The 23274-nt window shown below is 41.4% G+C and overlaps 1 protein-coding gene across 1 annotated transcript in view; it reads left to right on the top strand.

The window, feature by feature from the left end:
* LOC139470248 (ATP-citrate synthase-like) overlaps positions 1 to 23274 on the top strand; it is a 66380-nt gene that overhangs the window by 19524 nt on the left and 23582 nt on the right. The window contains exons 3-14 of the mRNA XM_071252583.1: positions 1357 to 1482; positions 10033 to 10095; positions 11666 to 11764; positions 13804 to 13895; positions 15288 to 15367; positions 16271 to 16401; positions 16879 to 16997; positions 17363 to 17499; positions 18168 to 18229; positions 19316 to 19433; positions 19642 to 19787; positions 20145 to 20153. Of these exons, the coding sequence (XP_071108684.1) occupies positions 1357 to 1482; positions 10033 to 10095; positions 11666 to 11764; positions 13804 to 13895; positions 15288 to 15367; positions 16271 to 16401; positions 16879 to 16997; positions 17363 to 17499; positions 18168 to 18229; positions 19316 to 19433; positions 19642 to 19787; positions 20145 to 20153 (1182 nt within the window). The remainder of the gene's footprint in view (positions 1 to 1356; positions 1483 to 10032; positions 10096 to 11665; positions 11765 to 13803; positions 13896 to 15287; positions 15368 to 16270; positions 16402 to 16878; positions 16998 to 17362; positions 17500 to 18167; positions 18230 to 19315; positions 19434 to 19641; positions 19788 to 20144; positions 20154 to 23274) is intronic.

The following is a 23274-nucleotide window of genomic DNA, read 5'->3' as shown; positions in this document are numbered from 1 at the left end:
TTAGTTTCATTTCTGAAATCACACGATATGAATCGCCGACTGTCATTGCAGACGATCTTTTGAATAGTGAAAATGTTGCTCGCAAAAAAAAAATACAGACTCTTATAATCAAAATAGATGTTCTAAAAAAGACAATGATGAAACCACAGTCACTGTAATTACTACTGATAGAAAAAATCACAAAGCATTGTTATTCATTTCAGTTCTTTATTCTGATCTGTTACATTTTAATATGATGATGTTCCAGTACATAATACAAAATAAGACATTTTTGAAAAAAGCTGTTATTCCCCCCTACTTTTTTCAAAATCCCCCCTATTTTCTACATGATGGGGGGGACAAGTCGCCCCTTGATTTTCAATTCTGGGTTGGACACTGCACACACAATTAATTTTACATCACATTTGACAAATATGGTTCATGTATTTTGAGCATTGTGGACATGTTATGTCAACATGGAATTTGTTGATTGCTTAGGATCTGGGTGTTTTTTCTTTAAAATACATCAAAGATTGCATGATGATTGAAAGATTTTGGTGTGAAATTCTTTCAAATAATAGGACAGCCTGTGGTCTAGTGGATAAAGCTTCTGCCTTGAGAACGAAAGGTCGGTGGTTTGATCCTCTGACCACTTCATTCCAGAAGACGTTACTGGATGGTACTTGTTTTTACCCTTCCTGGTGCTCAACATTAAGGTGAAAATGCAAGGACTGGCATGATGTGTCTGAGTCTGGACCACAAACATGCATGCACATTGCTATATTAGTACAGTAATTACAGTCTTAAACTCAGAGGGACCACTAATTTTAGGACCGCCTCCGTGGTCTAGTGGTAGAGCGTCTGGTCCAGGGTTCGATTACCGACTGCGTCATACCAAAAGACGTTTAAAGATGGTACTTGTTGTTACCCTGTCTGGCGCTCGGCATTAAGGGGCTAAAACAAGGACTGGTCGGCTCGGAGTCAGTATACTGTGTCTGAGTGGGGTATTCATGTTAAACTGCGGCATGGTATCTCAGTGTGCTAGCACTATAAATCGGCATCAGTCTGGACTAGTACAAGCAGCCACACAAACACACACACGTACATGCATGTCGCTATATAAGTGCAATAATCTTGGACACAACGTTAAACTCCATTTCACCTCACCACTAAGTTTAGTTCATTACAACCGTCAAAAGCAAATATACAGCATAAGTACAGCAAATAGTCAGAACAAAAAAAGTAAGTTCTTTACATCCGTCTGTTCGTTATAAGCGTGTTCTTTATAATCGTTGTTTACTGTACAATAATCTTGAACACGACGTTGGACCCCCTTTCACGTCTTCTATGAAATCATGAAAGTACTTGTTATTTCAGTCGAAGCTGGTTGTGAAGCCAGACCAGCTGATCAAGAGACGGGGGAAGCTGGGGCTGATCAAGGCTGGGGCTGACCTGGCCGGCTGTAGGGAGTGGCTCAACGGCAAGCTGGGCAAAGACTTCAAGGTAGATGGCAATATTCCCGATTCCTGTGTGACATAACCCGCATACCACACTGTTGTGTGTATAGATATGTGTAGTATAGTCAGTATATCACACAGTTGTGTATATCAATATGTATAATATAGTCAGTATATGACACTGTTGTGTGTATAGATATGTGTAGTATAGTCAGTATATCACACAGTTGTGTATATAGATATGTGTGATATAGAACCTGCATACCACACTTCTGTGTATATTGATATGTGTGATATAGTCAGTATATTACACGACTATATAATGTATATTGATATGTGTGATATAGTCAGTATATTACACTGCTATATAATGTATATTGATATGTGTGATATAGTCAGTATATTACACGACTATATAATGTATATTGATATGTGTGATATAGTCAGTATATCACACTGCTATGTAATGTATATTGATATGTGTGATATAGTCAGTATATTACACGGCTATATAATGTATTTTGATATGTGTGATATAGTCAGTATATTACACGACTATATAATGTATATTGATATGTGTGATATAGTCAGTATATTACACTGCTATATAATGTATATTGATATGTGTGATATAGTCAGTATATTACACGACTATATAATGTATATTGATATGTGTGATATAGTCAGTATATCACACTGCTATGTAATGTATATTGATATGTGTGATATAGTCAGTATATTACACGGCTATATAATGTATTTTGATATGTGTGATATAGTCAGTATATTACACGACTATATAATGTATATTGATATGTGTGATATAGTCAGTATATTACACTGCTATATAATGTATATTGATATGTGTGATATAGTCAGTATATTACACGACTATATAATGTATATTGATATGTGTGATATAGTCAGTATATTACACGGCTATATAATGTATATTGATATGTGTGATATAGTCAGTATATCACACTGCTATATAATGTATATTGATATGTGTGATATAGAACCTGCATAGAACACTCCTAAAGACACAGTCCTGTTTTGCTCAGTGTGAAATAACAGCATTCCTCACTGTGACAAAGGAGTAAATATTTCTGGGCAGTCTCTCATTTTCCAGTCTACTGGCACTGAAAATATGAACACCATCTAGTTATGGAGCTGTATATTCCCCTGAATTCTGTGATAACCAAGTTGTCTCGTGTTGAGGATGGTGGAGAAGTTAACGTGGTTATGTCTCATGTCAATACCGTGCAGATGATAAAGTTAGCCGGTAATCTGTTTCCACAGCTACATCAATTTGTCTGTCTCTTATCAGATATAAAATATGGCAAGATACCATTATGCTTTATTATGCCAGAGGTTAACTTTAATCTATATTAATTTATTTAAAGAAGTAAAACAACAACTGATTTTTCATTTGACATATGGTTAATCTGCCATGGCCATGATGCTCTCAAACACAGCTGTCATCAGTTGTACAGTGACACCCTACACAGCAGTCATCAGTTGTACAGTGACACCCTACACAGCAGTCATCAGTTGTACAGTGACACCCTACACAGCAGTCATCAGTTGTACAGTGACACCCTACACAGCAGTCATCAGTTGTACAGTGACACCCTACACATCAGTCATCAGTTGTACAGTGACACCCTAAACAGCAGTCATCAGTTGTACAGTGACACCCTACACATCAGTCATCAGTTGTACAGTGACACCCTAAACAGCAGTCATCAGTTGTACAACACAGCAGTCATCAGTTGTACAATGACACCCTACTCAGCAGTCATCAGTTGTACAAGGGCACCCTAAAACACAGCAGTCAACAGTTGTACAGTGACACCCTAAAACACAGCAGTCATCAGTTGTACAGTGACACCCTGACACAGCAGTCATCAGTTGTACAAGGACACCCTACACAGAAGTCATCAGTTGTATAGTGACACCCTACACAGAAGTCATCAGTTGTACAATGACACCCTACTCAGCAGTCATCAGTTGTACAGTGACACCCTAAAACACAGCAGTCAACAGTTGTACAGTGACACCCTAAAACACAGAAGTCATCAGTTGTACAGTGACACCCTGACACAGCAGTCATCAGTTGTACAAGGACACCCTGACACAGCAGTCATCAGTTGTACAATAACACCCTAAAACACAGCAGTCATCAGTTGTACAAGGACACCCTGACACAGCAGTCATCAGTTGTACAAGGACACCCTGACACAGCAGTCATCAGTTGTACAAGGACACCCTGACACAGCAGTCATCAGTTGTACAAGGACACCCTACACAGCAGTCATCAGTTGTACAAGGGCACCCTAAAACACAGCAGTCAACAGTTGTACAGTGACACCCTAAAACACAGAAGTCATCAGTTGTACAGTGACACCCTAAAACACAGAAGTCATCAGTTGTACAGTGACACCCTAAAACACAGCAGTCATCAGTTGTACAAGGACACCCTGACACAGCAGTCATCAGTTGTACAATAACACCCTAAAACACAGCAGTCATCAGTTGTACAAGGACACCCTGACACAGCAGTCATCAGTTGTACAATAACACCCTAAAACACAGCAGTCATCAGTTGTACAAGGACACCCTGACACAGCAGTCATCAGTTGTACAAGGACACCCTGACACAGCAGTCATCAGTTGTACAAGGACACCCTGACACAGCAGTCATCAGTTGTACAAGGACACCCTACACAGCAGTCATCAGTTGTACAGTGACACCCTACACAGCAGTCATCAGTTGTACAAGGACACCCTGACACAGCAGTCATCAGTTGTACAAGGACACCCTGACACAACAGTCATCAGTTGTACAAGGACACCCTAAAACACAGCAGTCATCAGTTGTACAAGGACACCCTGACACAACAGACTGTTCCTGTTGTACAGCTTCCTATAGGTCCCCAGCCTCGACACCCCCCACACAGACATCAGGTCCCGGTCCATTCCTCCCTACAAGCCTGCGTGTTGCTCAGGCTGAGGCTAAATGGCCTCATTTTATTTACTTTGACTTGCCAGAGGCTGGTCAAGCAAATATTGATCGGTGACGATAAATAGTTTTCCTCTGCTAGCCTATCAACTTTAGAAACCAGGATAACTTGGTCCTGAAACTTGTCTGACATGACATGTTGCCAGCTTTGACAGTCGGAGTGTGATGGGCAGATGGCGAGGAGCTGAAGTTAGAAGTGTATTTTCTGACATAAAATTTGATAAATGCCTGGATGGAAGGGGAAAGAATAGTTTGAAGATGAACATATTAGTCTTGTTTTATTTTGAATTGTTGGTTTTTATATCCACCCCTACAAACTTGTAAGCATTATCACAAACTTTCGGCACAATAAATTATTAAATTTTCGATTTTGTGAGAAATTGTTCAAGGCATCTGCGTATATCTGTTCAAGGCATCTGCATATATCTGTTCTAGGCATCTGGATATATCTGTTCAAGGCATCTGCATATATCTGTTCAAGGCATCTGCATATATCTGTTCTAGGCATCTGCATATATCTGTTCTAGGCATCTGCATATATCTGTTCTAGGCATCTGCATATATCTGTTCAAGGCATCTCCATATATGTGTTCAAGGCATCTGCATATATCTGTTCAAGGCATCTGCATATATCTGTTCAAGGCATCTGCATATACCTGTTCATGGTATCTGCATATATATTATCTGTCAACAGACATTTCCATGAAGCAGCAATGTATGGAAGGACCAGGTATGGTGTATTTCTTAAAGAGATGAGAATACAGTTTGCCAGAGCTCCAGATAAGCTGCGTATCTGCGTAAAATACACATCAGAAATGCAGAAATATGCAGTGAAATAATATTCAAGCGTATCAAATATGCAACAAACGTTACAAATACGCTTCAAAAATAAAACTTGTGCGCATCATCAAGATATTGTGAAGTAACCCTGCGTATTCGATTAGCAAATGAGGAACTTATTTTGAAATTATATACGGACATTCCGCCAACCTTGCCAAACTCCACGATGACAGTTACCATCATGATCATTTGCCATCACACTTTCTTATGGAAGTATCGTGGTATTTTTGAGTCCTATAAAGCTCTCGAACCCACACAAAACCAGTTTGCAGGGACTAGATGAATAGTGTTTTTAAATATTTAACTTAAACACCCACATGTGTAAAAACTAGAGGGTAACAGAAATTTGAATACCCAGATAGAATTACTGATACCCAATGATTTAATTGCATGGGTAAAATACCCACAACACCAAAAGCTTATCTGGAGCTCTGGTTTGCGTTTTTGTTGTAGGTATTTGGGGACAGTTAAATGCTGTGAGGCAGGATGTTTGGAAGTTCCTGCCTCAGTATGTGAATCTAGAGTCCCCTTAATGTTAAACATTGAACTTGAGGTTTATGAAGAGGAACCCACAGCTTCAAGGCTTAATTCTGGACACTGACGAGTACAATCTTGTGAAAAAGAGAAACTTGCCACTGACATTGAAGTTGAATAAATTTGAAGCCTCATCCTTTAGGTAGAAAAGCACAATTCAAATGTCATTTACCATGAACAAGCCCATGACAAGACTAAGGTTGACTCGTCGGGGTCTTGTTATATTCAGGGAGGACTTGTGGACTGCCACTTTGACCTTTAGTATGTTTAGTCAGATGGCAAGTCTGTAGCTAATCATTATTCTCTTACCCTGAAGATGCACCAATGGCCAGCAAGGTCGCTGTCAGATTTGGACCAGCATAATTAAAATTGAATTTGAACCACCACAGATACTGAATGTGTTTTATATATAGTGTGAACACAACTCAGGTTGTAGTGAGCTCAAGGGGATGGGTGAATACTTCAAGTATAAGAAATGTAATGAATATGAGTGTATTTAGGAAAAGACGTCCAGAGAAAAATCATGGAATTTTAACCTGAGTTTCCCATGAGTGTAAAACAGAAAAGTCATTGAAAAGTCATGAAAAAATATTTTTAGACTAATGTTTTTTTCTCATGATACATCAGTGACAAGCAAATGAATGCCTCGACCAAAGTGAAAGCGAAAGTTTAAATCAACTGAATAAAGTTTATTTGGTTATATATCATAGAAAGCTGGCATAAAACTCAAGGAAAATTCATAGAAATGTGCCAGGCTAATCGTATATGAACCCTGTTGGTTTAGGTGCTCCCTGGAGTCAAACAAATCTCAAAGGCCCCAAGACCCACCTCAATTTCTAACCCTACATAATCTTGCCTTGTCATAACCATGACCATTGTGACAGATGTGACCTTCAGGGGTCATTACAGAGTGCTGGCTCTCTGAACATAAGAAGCCTTGGATAAATCCATGCAGCCATGGATTAATGGACATAAATCATGAGATCTTCCATGCATGAGACTCTGAGCCAGGCTGTGTTTGCTGCAGTTGGCTTCCACATAACGGCGACCGGCCATTGATTCCTGGTCGTCATCCAGCTGTTTTCTCCCATCTTGTTAAATACTGTTATTGTTTCTGTGACGTCATGGCAGATGATCTGTCTCAGCAGCTGTCTGGTATATTCTATATATACCGGTAGGTTACCTTGGCCAGACATATGTATCTTCTATTTCACATTTGAATCAATAGGCCAAGATGTCAATATTGTTCCTTTTAATAAACATCTGAGATTGTCACTGTCTGATTATTAATTGATAAAAGAAACACTTTAATTATGTGATCCATAGTATCTGCAGGAAAATTTCCAATGAAGAATTTTACACATAGGCATTTATTATCCAATAACATTATCAAACTTTAAGCTAGCAAAAGCAAAGACATGGCTCCTATGTTTTATTGTGTCGAAAGAAGCAACTAACAGGATCGCTGACTAATGCATGTCATTGTTTCCCAATTGTGTAGAGACCCGTGAAGATCTGGGTTAGAATAGGTCTGCAGCAACCCATGCTTGTCGTAAGAGGCGACTAACGGGATTGGGTGGTCAGACTCACTGACTTGGTTGATGCATGTCATCGATCCCATTTGACCGCTGTCATATGGCTGGAATATTGCTGAGTCGGCGTTAAACAACCAACCAACCAACCAACCAATTGTGTAGATCGATGCTCATGATGTCAATCACTGGATTGTCTGCTCCAGACTTCATTATTTACAGACCGTCATATAGAGGAAATGTGTCTTAATTATTGAAACTGTTTGTAAATCTTTTAATTTGGTCCAAAGACTATCTGAGAAAAAAAGATTAGGCCAAGCGCTGAAGTCAGTAACTAATAACCTTTACTCTGACCTTGACGGAATGAATCTATTTCCAGCAAAGCACTAGTTGTTTAATTATCCTGAACCTTGTCATTAATAACGATTGTTCCTCGTGTGACAATGCCTCCTAAACTGTGTGCTTCTTGTCCAGGAATGTTTCATGTTTTGCTTCATGTATTATTGATCAGGAATTCATCAAGCCTTCCGTAATTGGTGCTGATTATTACCGTTTACCATACAGAACTATTGATCACCAGTTTCTTCCGTCAACCCGTCGTGGCTAGATCATTATGCTGCCATTGAAAATTATGATGCTGGTTTGAAGCTGTGATGATTAGATTCATCCAACGGTTATTGATTTTGTAGGTTTTGTCAGAGAACATGCATCATTACGAAGTGTATACTATGAGACATGCTCCATTTGCCATGTATACTAAGAGATTTGTAAAGATTTCTCATCTCATAATACTCATAATCGCAGAAAGTTTGTGAAAATCAAGTACCATATTTGACGTAAAAAGCGCCCCCTTCTAATAAGCTCCCATGGCGATATTTGCTAATATTTTGGCCAGTGAACAATCCCAATTGGCCCCCTTCCGATTTTTTCGGGTATAATACTCACTCATGTTATATATGCACCCTTAATCATTGGCAATTAAATTCTTGAAAAATAAATCTGTCGTACATAAACATTTCAGGCTGTCAGCATAAACCACGAAATTTATCTTTCATCTCTGGTTTTTTTTCACCAAAATAATATGCTAATAAGAGCCCCCATATTCTAATTTTGAGAGCGCCCTGGGCGCTTATTACGTCGAATACGGTACATGTAGTCTGAAACCTCTATCTCAGCTCTTCCACCACGTAGCTCTGTCCCGTTTCACATCAGGTTAATTTTGATGTGACTTGATTTGTTGTTTTTTTAATGCCACACTCAGCATTATTTCAGCTCTTTGAATGTGGTCTGTAAATAATTGAGACTGGACCAGACAATCCAGTGATTGGCATCCTTATCAATCCACGCAAATGGGATAGGATGACATGCATCGACCAAGTCAGCAAGTCTGACCACCGATCCTGTTGTTCGCCTCTTACAACAACCATAGTCGCCTTCAACAGCAAGCATGGGTTTTCTAATCTTCACAGATTAAAAATGTTTGTGAGGCAATTTAGTTATGCTGGGTTCATTTGCACAAAGCAATCTTTGCACTAAGATGATCGTAACTCCCTTACTTTAACATGGGCTTACAATAGTCGTCACGCCAAGATCGCTTTGTGCAAGTGGGCCCGGATTTTATGGTTTATGGTAAGGCTACTGTGTCAAGCTCAGCCGTGGAGAAGGAACTCTGATGTGTCTGCTGACACGAAACTAACCTGCAGACAGTTTTATTACAAAACAAGATTCTTCTATATAGACACATCTTTGAACAGAATTCTTATTCAAAATGCACTGGAGTAACATTGTATCAGGCCCAATTCCTTATTGTGATTTTTGCACTTAACTGTTGAAAGTCAGTGATAAACTATGAGAACTTAGGTCATCAGCACTAATATCACTTCCCGTTCTTTGTCCACCAAACAACCAGCCTTTTGATGGTAAGGGCAGTCCCCAATTGGGGTCAGAGGTCACATAATTCCTTGTGCAGAGTTACACCCCTTTGTTGGGACAAACATCTGAAAATTACAGGTTCGAATCCCAAATGTAACCTGATCATGATTCTAGGTTTTCAGCACCATACTTGTGCTGGTGGGTTTCACCGAAGTGGGGCAGGTCAAGGACCTGCATCACTTGGGCTTCCTCCAGCATCATGCTGACACGCCCTGACCTAACAGAAATACTGGTCAATGAATTGCTGCATTAATTTCAGAAGTAAAACATTTGTGTCACAACAGATTTCAGACCTGATGTTTCTCCAGCCTGTTTGCTTGCTGCCGAGTTCCATCGATGCCCATTTGATTGATATTTAGGAGGGGACACGGGTGCCCCAGTCGTCTAAGGTGCTGCGATTCTCTGTGCAGAGTTGCGTCCCTTGGGCACGACAGAAACCTATGATTGTGGGTTCGAAACCTGGTTCGCCCCGATTATGTTTCTAGGTTTGCCAGCACCATACCGTGCTCGTGGGTTTCACCGAAGTGGTAAACGTCTAAGACCTGCATCACTTCGGGCTTTCCTCCCACATTAAGCTCACACGCCGTGATATAACTGGAATACTGTTAAAAGCGGCGTAAAACCCAACTCACTCACTCCAGCCTGTACAGGCCAGTGCTCAGGTAAAATGTCAACTGATTCATTCGTCACATGTCTTATTGGTAGTTACAACATTGTTCTTTTCCTTTCACAGATTGGAGCTTCAACAGGAAAACTGAAACATTTTGTCGTCGAACCTTTTGTAGCTCATCAACAGGTAAATACAATCTTCCCATGCTCAGGTTTAGATAGTGACTTCCCAGCAACTATTTATGTGTGTGATAAAAACATTACATATTGTCAATAAAATTGTTTCTGAGGGGGCATGGGTGGCCCATTTGTCTAAGGTAACGCCGTTTGCTGTGCAGAGTTGCGTACTTTGGCATATAAGAAACCTATGGTCGTGGGTTTGAATCATTGAGTTCTAGATTTGTGAGCACCATACCTGTGCTGAAGGGTTTCTTTCACTAAAGTGGTAAACATTAACATCTAAGACCTGCATCACTTCAGGCTTTCATCTCTCATCAAGCTGGCCCGCCGTGATATAACTGGAATATTGATCAAAACAGCTTTAACCCAACTCACTTTCCACATACTGAGCATGATATGACATAACATATGAATTCTATTCAGCTACTTGAGAAATAGAACTGACGTGAACATTTTGCTGGACTGCACTTTGTTTGTTTCTGTCTTTCTTTCTTGGTGTAGGATTTGGCTTTCAGTGTTATGGCCGAGTTTGACAGTCACTTTAACATGTCTGTGATAATTGTTGGTTTGAAACTATTGTTTCTGTCCTTAATTATGTGTAAAACATTAACTTGTAATCGATTGAGGATGAGTGACATTACTTTAGAGAGATATCAGAATTCAAACTTGGTGCCTTTGGAAGCCAAATTGGGAAAAAAGTTACATTGTTCAAACTTGGATATTTTTAATGTTATTTTCATAAATACCGGTACTGAGGAAAGGTAATATATTCCCTCTGAGCAGGGTCCTGATTTATAAAACAATTGTACCGTTACGACTGTCGTAAGACTATGTTAAACTATGGGAGTTATGATAGTCATAGCCTTACGATAGCAACGGGAGCCTTGTCTAGATAAATCCCTGGATATCACATTTATCACAAAGGGCAACTCCTCCATCTGCCTTAGCAGTGATAGAAATTGGCACTAGTTCTGTCGACCTTGCCAAACTGCCCAATAGTTAAGGTATCATAAGGACTATTAGAAATTTGCCATTTTTTAGGGTTTTGCTATTTGTTATCATATTAAAGACAGGTGCCCTAAAAATGTTAGTTTCTACAGTTGGTCTTGGGGCCAAATACTTGAGTTCCACAGAGAGCATGTCAGTGCAAGGAGTTAGCGTAACAGCACTCTTCACTCTCCACTCAATGCCCATGAAACCACTGCCCAGTCACCTGTGTCACTCCCATTGTACATGCAGCTTGAGCAGCGTTGACGTGGAAGGTTGGAGTACAATATTGGATGTAATTGTACTACGCATGACCCAAATGAAGAACACCCATTGTATCATTGTATTAGCTGTGATCTAATTTAAGAAATTTGATATTGATTTCCCAACAACTACTTGTGTATGTGATAAAAATGCTTGATATTATTCAATAATATGACAGATGTTCATTGTTTCTACATAATGGATAGCATATGATACAACTTCTAAATTCTTATAAGAGTTACTTGGAGATTATCAACTGTTGTGAACATGTATTTGAACTGTTGTGAACATGTATTTGAACTAATTTATGTTTTTTTGTGTTCCAGAATGAAGAATTCTATGTTTGTATATTCTCTCACCGATACGCTGACTCCATTCTCTTCCACCACGAGGGAGGAATTGACATCGGTGATGTTGATGCAAAGGTACAATCCCTGAAATGGTCAACAACTCTCATTACTCTATAGATTACATAGACTTATTGCTATCATAGCTCTACAAACACTTAGTGGATCTCGGCATTATTAGCTAACCTTCCCTGAGATTACCTTGAAGGTTTCTGGGAGAGTTACCATGTTGCCTGAATTGTGATCACCCAATTCCCATTGTGACAATCAGTTCCAATTGTGACCACCCAGTTCCCATTGTGACCACCCAGTTCCCATTGTGACCACCCAGTTCCCATTGTGACCACCCAGACCCTATTGTGACCACCCAGATCCCATTGTGACCACCCAGATCCCATTGTGACCACCCAGTTCCCATTGTGACCACCCAGATCCCATTGTGACCACCCAGATCCCATTGTGACCAACTAGTTCCCATTGTGACCACCCAGATCCCATTGTGACCAACTAGTTCTCATTGTGACCAACTAGTTCCCATTGTGACCACCCAGATCCCATTGTGACCAACTAGTTCTCATTGTGACCACCCAGATCCCATTGTGACCAACTAGTTCTCATTGTGACCACCCAGATCCCATTGTGACCACCCAGATCCCATTGTGACCACCCAGATCCCATTGTGACCAACTAGTTCCCATTGTGACCACCCAGATCCCATTGTGACCAACTAGTTCTCATTGTGACCACCCAGATCCCATTGTGACCACCCAGTTCCCATTGTGACCACCCAGATCCCATTGTGACCACCCAGATCCCATTGTGACCACCCAGTTCCCATTGTGACCACCCAGTTCCCATTGTGACCACCCAGTTCCCATTGTGACCACCCAGTTCCCATTGTGACCACCCAGTTCCCATTGTGACCACCCAGATCCCATTGTGACCAACTAGTTCTCATTGTGACCACCCAGTTCCCATTGTGACCACCCAGTTCCCATTGTGACCACCCAGATCCCATTGTGACCACCCAGTTCCCATTGTGACCACCCAGTTCCCATTGTGACCACCCAGTTCCCATTGTGACCACCCAGATCCCATTGTGACCACCCAGATCCCATTGTGACCAACTAGTTCTCATTGTGACCACCCAGATCCCATTGTGACCACCCAGTTCCCATTGTGACCACCCAGTTCCAATTGTGACCACCCAGTTCCCATTGTGACCAACTAGTTCTCATTGTGATCACCCAGTTCCCATTGTGACCACCCAGTTCCCATTGTGACCACCCAGACCCTATTGTGACCAACTAGTTCTCATTGTGATCACCCAGTTCCCATTGTGACCACCCAGATCCCATTGTGACCACCCAGTTCCCATTGTGACCACCCAGACCCTATTGTGACCAACTAGTTCTCATTGTGACCACACAGATCCCATTGTGACCAGCCAGATCCCATTGTGTCCATCTAGTTCCCAATGTGACCATCCAAATGCCATGTGACCACCCAATTCCCATTGTGACAATCAGTTCCCATTGTGACCACCCAGATCCAATTGTGACCACCAGATCCCATTCTGACCAATCTGTTCCCATTGTGACCACCAGATCCCATTCTGACCAATCAGTTCCCACTGTGACCACCAGATCCCATTCTGACCAATCAGTTCCCACTGTGACCACCCAGATCCCATTCTGACCAATCAGTTCCCACTGTGACCACCAGATCCCATTCTGACCAATCAGTTCCCACTGTGACCACCAGATCCCATTCTGACCAATCAGTTCCCACTGTGACCACCAGATCCCATTCTGACCAATCAGTTCCAACTGTGACCACCAGATCCCATTCTGACCAATCAGTTCCCACTGTGACCACCAGATCCCATTCTGACCAATCAGTTCCCACTGTGACCACCAGATCCCATTCTGACCAATCAGTTCCCACTGTGACCACCAGATCCCATTTATGGTGTCATGAATCCAAAGGCATAAATCATTTCTCATGGTTGTAACTATTAGGTCTGCTTGTTCCAGACTTGATTATTTATTGCAATCATAAAGCTGAAATATTGCAGCGTTAAACAACATTCAGTCACTCCTGTTTCTGTGTCTCAGGCTGTCAAGCTGGAAGTACCTGTCGGGAGTGACCCCACCGCAGACAGCATCAAGTCACAACTGCTCTCCAAGGCCCCAGCTGGTGCACAGGGGTATGTTATTAGGAGCCCATATCGGAACTAACCCCTTGTAAGGCTAGAACTCCTTCCACATTGTTTACTGCCTCTATGGTCTAGTGCATCTCCCCGGAGAGTGGAAGGTCAGGGGTTTGATCCCAGACCTCACCATATCAAGAGGCGTTAAAAGAGGGTACTTGTTTTTACCCTGCCTGGCACTCTAAAAACAAGGTGCAAAAATCTTGTATGCGACGTTTTACTCCATTTCACCTCTCTTTACCTTCCACATTGTGGTAAGACAATTGTAATTGCAGTAATTGCAGTAATTGAACATAGGCTTGGGACAATCCCAGAGCTAAGGTCAATTTGTTGAACAGGGCCCTGCTTGTAAATGCATGTTTGATGTGCGTGCCTTTTTTAAATAAAACCATGTCGGTAGGGAATGTTCATGTGGTCAGGCCGGAGTGAATGTTCATGTGGTCTGAATGTTCATGTGGTCAGGCTGGAGTGAATGTTCACGTGGTCAGACTGGAGTGAATGTTCATGCGGTCAGGCTGGAGTGAATGTTCATGTGGTCAGGCTGGAGTGAATGTTCATGTGGTGTGAATGTTCACGTGGTCAGGCTGGAGTGAATGTTCACGTGGTGTGAATGTTCATGCGGTCAGGCTGGAGTGAATGTTCATGTGGTCAGGCTGGAGTGAATGTTCATGCGGTCAGGCTGGAGTGAATGTTCTCGTGGCCAGGCTGGAGTGAATGTTCATGTGGTCAGGCTGGAGTGAATGTTCTCGTGGTCAGGCTGGAGTGAATGTTCATGTGGTCAGGCTGGAGTGAATGTTCACGTGGTCAGGCTGGAGTGAATGTTCACGTTGTCAGGCGGGAGTAAATGTTCATGCGGTCAGGCTGGAGTGAATGTTCATGTGGTCAGGCTGGAGTGAATGTTCACGTGGTCAGGCTGGAGTGAATGTTCATGTGGTGTGAATGTTCACGTGGTCAGGCTGGAGTGAATGTTCACGTGGTGTGAATGTTCATGCGGTCAGGCTGGAGTGAATGTTCATGTGGTCAGGCTGGAGTGAATGTTCATGCGGTCAGGCTGGAGTGAATGTTCTCGTGGCCAGGCTGGAGTGAATGTTCATGTGGTCAGGCTGGAGTGAATGTTCTCGTGGTCAGGCTGGAGTAAATGTTCATGCGGTCAGGCTGGAGTGAATGTTCATGTGGTCAGGCTGGAGTGAATGTTCACGTGGTCAGGCTGGAGTGAATGTTCACGTTGTCAGGCTGGAGTAAATGTTCATGCGGTCAGGCTGGAGTGAATGTTCACGTGGTCAGGCTGGAGTGAATGTTCACGTGGTCAGGCTGGAGTGAATGTTCACGTGGTCAGGCTGGAGTAAATGTTCACGTGGTCAGGCTGGTAATGTGGTGTTGTCGTTCCAGTGCCCTGACCAAGTTCATCCTGTCCCTGTACAAAGTGTATAAAGACCTGCACTTCACCTACATGGAGATCAACCCTCTGGGTAGGTAGCACTAATATTGCTTGTCATTTAAATTATTTATCTTATCTTAAACTTATTATCACTAGAGAAATGGTAACCTGTTTAGAAGGAAATATGTTTTATTACCTACATAAGGTTAGAAATCACTGAGTACATAAAAGTCGTTTGTGCACTTGCGCAAAGACTACTTTACACACACTAGTGTTTTGTTGACATCAGTTGAATCCTATTGTGATGTAAGGTTGGAAAGACGTCACACTGCAAACTGCTGAAGATTGTTGACTTCATTTGACAATTGTGATTTACTAAGATGGCGGTCGTCATGAGTGCATTTTTACTATTACTAGTCTCGCATGTGTGTCAAACTGATTTTACAGAATTTGTGTTAGAAATCATATATTAGTAGTATTACTATCACTCTTGCTGGGGAAATGGAAGTATGTGTATTTTGACACTCATGCTTGTATAATAATCTCTATATGCCCCCTGTGGGGATGACGAAATATAAAAGATATACTAGAAAGCCTATTTTGAATCATACAATCAAACACAGTAGTTGAAATGGTTTTTTTTAAGTAAATAGATTTCTTTCATGACTTGGTTTTGTTGTTGAAATATCCCACTAGGAGTGGTGGGGTTTGAGGGAAATAGGATTAAAATAAAAAGATCATACAGATTATTTCTTGTTCAGCAAATACATATCTAAATGTTTTGCCATGTGGACAATGTTTAAGTAAACCAGTCTTTTCCGCCTTACGTATTATATGAACGTTTTGTTGGGAGCGGTATGAAGTTTTCATTCTGATTTTGAAATTTGGCAGGCCAACTCCTATAACGCTTTCCTTGGTAATTTTATAATTTTTGATGTCTAAATGTCACATGCTATTTGTCGTGCCTGACCTTGCTCTCTTTTCTGTTGTCCAGTCATGACCGAAGGCAAGATCTACATCCTCGACCTGGCGGCCAAGATTGACCAGTGTGCCGAGTTCCTGTGTAAATCCAAGTGGGGGGAGTTGGAGTTCCCCCCTCCATTCGGCCGCGACGCTCTTCCGGAGGTAACACTTCCTTCAGGGAGGCCCTGCAGATAGTGTTCAAGCCCCTTGGCTACTCTAAGACATGGGTTCTGTTCCCATCCTCGTACAGTTTGGACACGAACCCTATCCCTAAAATTCCTACGGTTCCCTTGTTTTATTATTTGGTTAGAGTTCCTATAATTATGCTAAAAAAGATGAAGTGTAATTTCTATATAAAACCTAGTTGTAATCTTTTTTAACCCAATCATATGATCAAAATAAACATAGCTATGACAGGCATCATCTGTATAAACTATGGTACGGCTAAAAGTAAAACACTAATCTAACACCACTATGGTATAAACTCTATTCAGTTAAGAAATGCTGACTATATTTTGTTATCTTCAAAGATGAGCAGAAAAAAGTATTTTAGAACACGTTTTAAATTAGCAGTCAGATCATGATAGTTGCAGTGATAACACTGGTAACGTGTGACATGGTGTTATGGCGTGTCGACAGGAAGCCTACATCGCTGACCTGGATGCAAAGAGCGGGGCGTCTCTGAAGCTCACTGTCCTCAACAGGAAGGGGCGGATCTGGACCATGGTGGCTGGGGGCGGAGCCTCCGTCATATATGCGTATGTATACAGACACAATACCTCCCTCTGTTGTATAAACATATGTATACAGACACAATACATCCCTCTGTTGTATAAACATATGTATACAGGCACAAGACATCCCTCTGTTGTATAAACATGTGTATACAGACACAAGACATCCCTCTGTTGTATAAACATGTATACAGACACAAGACATCCCTCTATTGTATAAACATATGTATACAGGCACAAGACAACCCTCTGTTGTATAAACATGTATACAGACACAAGACATCCCTCTGTTGTATAAACATGTGTATACAGACACAAGACACCCCTCTGTTGTATAAACACATGTATACAGACACAAGACATCAAAAGTTAATAACCTTCACCTTCAGTGACACCATCTGTGACCTTGGAGGAGCGTCTGAGTTGGCGAACTATGGCGAGTACTCGGGTGCGCCCAGTGAGCAGCAGACATACGAATACGCCAAGACAATCCTCAGTCTCATGACGCAGGAGAAGCATGCCGAGGGTAAGGAACGGTCAGATCCACTTTTGTAACCTCAGTCTCACTGATTGAGACTTTTTAGCTTACCTGAGCTTATGTAGTGGCCAGACCACCTCCATGGTCTAGTGGTAGAGCGTCCGCCCGGAGAGCGGAAGGTCCGGGGTTCGACCCCGGCCGCGTTTCCCTACAACATACCTTCATTAACTGACCGCCTCCGTGGTCTAGTGGTAGAGCGTCCGCCGGAGAGCGAAAGGTCCAGGGTTTGATCCCCGTCCGCGTCATAACAAAAGACGTTAAAAGATGGTACTTGTTGTTACCCTGTCTGGCACTCGGCATTAAGGTGCTAAGACAAGGACTGGTTGGCTCGGAGTCAGTATACTGTGTCTGAGTTGGGTATTCATGTTAAACTGCGGCATGGTATCTCAGTGAGCTAGCACTATAAATCGGCATCAGTCCGGACTAGTACAAGAAGCCACACAAACACACACACGTACATGCACGTCGCTATATAAGTGCAATAATCTTGGACGCAAAGTTAAACCCCATTTCACTTCACCTCACCTCACCTCACCTCACCTCACCTCACCTCACCTCACCTCACCTCCCTTACTTCATGAGTTTGATGATTTGATGATAGGTGGCGCTGTCTGTGCTTGTTTAATGCTTGTTTAATGCTTGTGTATTAATTTCAGGCAAGATACTCATCATTGGTGGTGGCATAGCCAACTTCACAAATGTAGCCATGACGTTCAAGGTAAGTTTTTTTTTTTTCATAAACTGATCTTTTAACCTGATTAACAAAATTCATGTGGGATTAAAAGTTGAAGTGTTAATTGGAATTGAAACAAAATGGTATTTGCAAGGTGACTACACTGTAATTTGTGAACGCAAGTTTTGTTTTGACTTGTAGGGAGTGAGTTATGTTTAACGCCGCTTTGAACAGTATTCAAGTTATATCACGGCATGTCAGCTTTATGTGGAAGGAAAGCCCAAAGTGATGCAGGTCTAAGACATTTACCACTTCGGTGAAACCCACAAGCATGGGTATGGTGCTGACAAACCTAGAAACATACTCGGGGCGAACCGGAATTTGAACCCACAATCATAGGTTTCTGGCGTGCCATAGGGACGCAACTCTGAACAGCCAGTTGAGGTGTCTTAGATGACTGGGCCATCCGTGCCCCCTTTAACTTGGAATTTGAAAGGAAAACTATGCTTAAATTGGTATTGTTCTCTGCTTGCTCTGATCGGGTTGGGCGTAGGTACATTTTTAAACTTTTTCTATTTTCCTATCTCACACTGTGCATCTCTCTTTCTTCTTTGATCCTCTGTCATAGGAATATTGGAGTTTTTCTTATGGAAATATATTACATTATTCACGGTTTGATGTTGCATTTAAAGGAATAATTATCAATGGCAGATAAACTAGGTATTGAACAAGCCACCAAGAATCATCCAGAATATATGGCAGTATAGACAATATCCATAATGAGAGGGTTTCACTGTATTGGCAATATCCATATTAACAAGGTTTCACTGTATAAGCAATATCCATATTGATAGGGTCTGGCAGTATAGGCAATATCCATATTGAGAGGGTTTCACTTTGTTGGCAATATCCATATTAACAAGGTCTCACTGTATAAGCAATATCCATATTGATAGGGTCTGGCAGTATAGGCAATATCCATATTGAGAGGGTTTCACTTTGTTGGCAATATCCATATTAACAAGGTCTCACTGTATAAGCAATATCCATATTGAGAGGGTCTGGCAGTATAGACAATGTCCACATTGAGAGGGTTTCACTGCATATTACAAGATGCTGTACTGTTAACAGGGTATCGTGCGAGCTCTTTTAGAGTTCCAGCAGAAGTTGATCGAGTTTGACGTGAAGATCTACGTGCGGCGAGCTGGACCCAACTATCAGGAGGGACTTCGCATTATGAGAGAACTTGGTGAGTGAACATAACAGTTGCTCTGTTGTCAGTATTTCAACACACGATTACAGTGTGTGAAGCCATTCCTAAAAGCAGAGTAAAACCCCACTCACTCACGCAACAAGTTATTGCATAAATGATCACACGTTTGACTGATGGGTGTGCTCTACAAGTGCAGTGAGTGGTGAATGATTAAGCTAAGTTTCACAATGGATTTGTTTTCCAGGGGACAACCTAGGCGTACCGATCCAAGTGTTCGGGCCTGAGACTCACATGACCGCCATTGTCAGTATGGCTCTCGGCAAGCGAGATATCCCTCCTATGCCTAAACGGCTTCAGACAACTGCCAACTTCCTGCTACCAGGGGGAGCTGTGAGTATTCCAACATTTTTTTCCCATTATTTTTGGAAGTAATAGTATTTATTAAAAAAAATAATTTCAAGATGTTTTTTATATTTAAAGCATTGAGAATATTATTGACATGGGTATACATGCCTACATTCAAGTATCCATATCCCATCTTTTTGTTAATCAAATCTTTGTTAATTATACACCTGGAAAATTGTTAAGCATCACCCTGTACACTTTGACTCCATTTAAAAGGTTCACCCATTGTGTTCTGTGTCATGTCCTGAATGGTGATTACACTCTCAATGAACTAAGTGTTTAAGCTGAACAGACCTGATTGTTGTGTCCCTCGGAGTAAACTTGACTTTGTTTTGTTTTCAGCTGGCCAAGGTAGATTCAGTAATATTTTCATGTTGTCCGCCTCAAACTTAAGCCTTTATTCCCTTGCCTGCCTGTATGCATTCAAATGTTGTAGCTGTTCCTAGGTCACATGGATCAAAAGGTCTTTGTGGCATTATATGTTTGTGCTTTGTCCTCCGTGTAATGTATACAAGTATACTACTCCAAGCAACATTCAGCCAGGACAGTCACATTTTAAAAAAATCAGGTTTTCCTGACCTTCTAACATGTGAAGATCCGGGGTAGAATAGGTCTTCAGCAACCCATGCTTGCCGTCAAAGGCGACCATGCTTGTCGTAGAGGCGACTTAACAGGATCAGGTGGTCAGACTTGCTTACTTGGTTGATGCATGTCATCGCTTCCCAATTGTGTAGATTGATGCTCATGATGTCAATCACTGGGTTGTCTGGTCCAGACTCGATTATTTACATGCCGTTTACATTATTTACATGAGTGTGGCGTTAAACAACAAACAATACAATACATCTTTTACTTCTAAGTTCTTTTGTGTGGTATATTTAATCTAGGGTCTTTTTGAAGCAGTGGGAGCCTTGTGATTACAGCGTTTTTTTCTTCAAAATGGGGGACAATACAGTTGTTAGTGTCCCCCAACAGTTTATGATTGTTTGTTTAAATCATGTTAGCATACTTTATAGAAAGATAACCTACTTTCAATATGGAGCAAGGCTCTGTGTAAAGAATGGAAATGAACAATCAACGTATGAGGTGAGCTACAGAACCTTTAGATTCTTGTGTTATTTGACACTAGTTCTATGGTAGATCTATAGCATTAACATGTGGGAGTAGTTGTTTCTTTGAATACAAATGCTGCATTGACGCGTCAGATGAAAATCTTAGCATGTGCTTTGTCATGCATCCTAGTACAAGACTAATATTTAATCAGCAGCCCTAGCAGCAACACCTACTACTGCAGACTTTTCGTAAAAAGCTGATAGCTAAAATCTGTTTCTCATTTTCTGAATCAAAAACAATGAACCATAACTTAACTCAACGATTGTTTACAATACCCTCTCTGGGTGGTGGTGAGGAGCTATGCAGAATTGTGTCCCTTTGTTGTTCTAGGATCTTATGATCGTAAGTTTGAAGATTTCTAGGTTTGTCAGCACCATGTCTTTTCTCATGGGCTTCACCATACTGGTAAACTTTTCAGACCTGCATCACTTCAGGCTCTCCTCAAACACACCATGATATAACTGTAATACTGTTCAAATCAGTATTGGGGCGGTCGGGTAGCCTAGTGGTTAAAGCGTTCGCTCGTCATGCCGAAGACCCGGGTTCGATTCCCGACATGGGTACAATGTGTGAAGCCCATTTCTGGTGTCCCCCGCCGTGATATTGCTGGAATATTGCTAAAAGTGGCGTAAAACCATACTTACTCACTCACTCACTCAAATCAGTATTAAAGATCACTCACTCACTCACTTGCCATGCTCACTCACAACACAATGTGTACCAGTCTAGGAGTCCCAGGTTCCCCTCCTTGTAGAGATGATGACTCAGTTCCACACGCCGCACCACTGACATCATCTCAGTCTCATTAAAATCAGATCTCAGCTCTCGCTACCGCGAAACAAAGATCTGAGGACATCCCATTAGGGGTCACGTCAGAACGACCTTTCATCCGACCAATCAGAGCATTGCTTACCAGGTTAAGAAAGTGACAGTCGGAATGTGATTTCTAATCATGCAACCTCGAAAACTTTAACTCCGAACGATAGTTACGGGTTTAACGACTTTATCCATACAATCTAGACCATCTATTAGTCATTCCAGAATGTTCTTTTGTTCAGGTTTCAAATTTGTAATCGAGAATTTGTGAAATTATGTTTCGAAGCGTAGTTGCCAATTTTAAATTAGTGCCATAAAGCACGAGAAAGCTGCCTTCTGATTGGTCATTCCATCGGTTGGTCAAAGCTCACGCAAGGTCGGTCTGACGTGACCCTTAATGGGATGTCCTCAGATCTTTGTTTAGCGGTAGTGAGAACTAAGATCTGATTTTAATGAGATGGACACCATATTGACCTTGACTGGACATAGTGTCCCTCTTCAATATGGCCGCCCACGAGGAAGAAACTAGCTAGAGTTTCTGAAAGGCTTTTGTAATAGATTTAAAAAAGGTGCTATATTATTAAATGTTAAGATAATATATTTCATCTTCAGAAGACTATAAAGTTGTTATTTTTTTAAAGAAATACTCAGGTTAGGTGTCATGGGACTGATTAGACAGATTTGATAGAGATACTGTACTATTTGATATTATTTCGAAACTCATTGAAAAGTGTATTTATGTGTGATTGAACTTCAAAAGAATGTGAAAAATACTCATTAGTACAATAACATTGAATACTACTTGTACAACATCTTCAGACAATCGAGTCCCCATCTGGACACAGGGTCCCTGTCAGTATTTGAGTAACATATACAATAGCTGTTCCTGTCAAAGAACGCCTTCCAACCCTTGTCTCAAGGCTTTATAACAACCACTGCATTCCTTTCAGTCAGCCTTTGTTTTTCTAATGTATTTCATTAACTGTGTCCTTTGCAATTTTGAAGTATATACTACTCAAAAGAAGTTACAGAAAACCTGATTTAAAAAAATAATATTCCTATGATAATGGTTAAACTATAGTCATATGAACGTTCACATGTTCTTCAACTGCTTTGGGGACGTGTATTTTGTATCGTGCTTTATGTATTTGCATATTGTCCTGGCAAGCTTTTTACTTTATTCCTTAAAAACATGTGATCCTGTCTTTAATCCCTGATATGTCCTAATTGTGACTCTAGGTTTGTCTACCCGTGAAGATCCCGGGTAGAGTAGGTCTTCAGCAACCCGTGCTTGCTGTAAAAGGCGACTACGCTTGTTAGGTGACTAACAGGATCGGGTTGTCAGGCTCGCTGACCTGGTTGATGCATGTCATCATATCACAGTTGCGCAGATCCATGCTCATGATGTGTATCACTGGATTGTCTGGTCTGGACTCGATTATTACAGACCACCGTCATATAGCTTGAATATTGCTGAGTGCGGCGTTAAACAACAAACAAAAACAAATCAGATTGAACGATTCCCTTACGTCACCACACAAGG

This window comes from Haliotis cracherodii, unplaced genomic scaffold (assembly GCF_022045235.1).
Source record: "Haliotis cracherodii isolate W230 unplaced genomic scaffold, xgHalCrac1.p SCAF_20, whole genome shotgun sequence".
Taxonomy (NCBI): Eukaryota; Metazoa; Mollusca; class Gastropoda; order Lepetellida; family Haliotidae; genus Haliotis; species Haliotis cracherodii.
The sequence above is the reverse complement of the archived record's forward strand: the minus strand, read 5'-3'. Positions and strand labels throughout refer to the sequence as shown.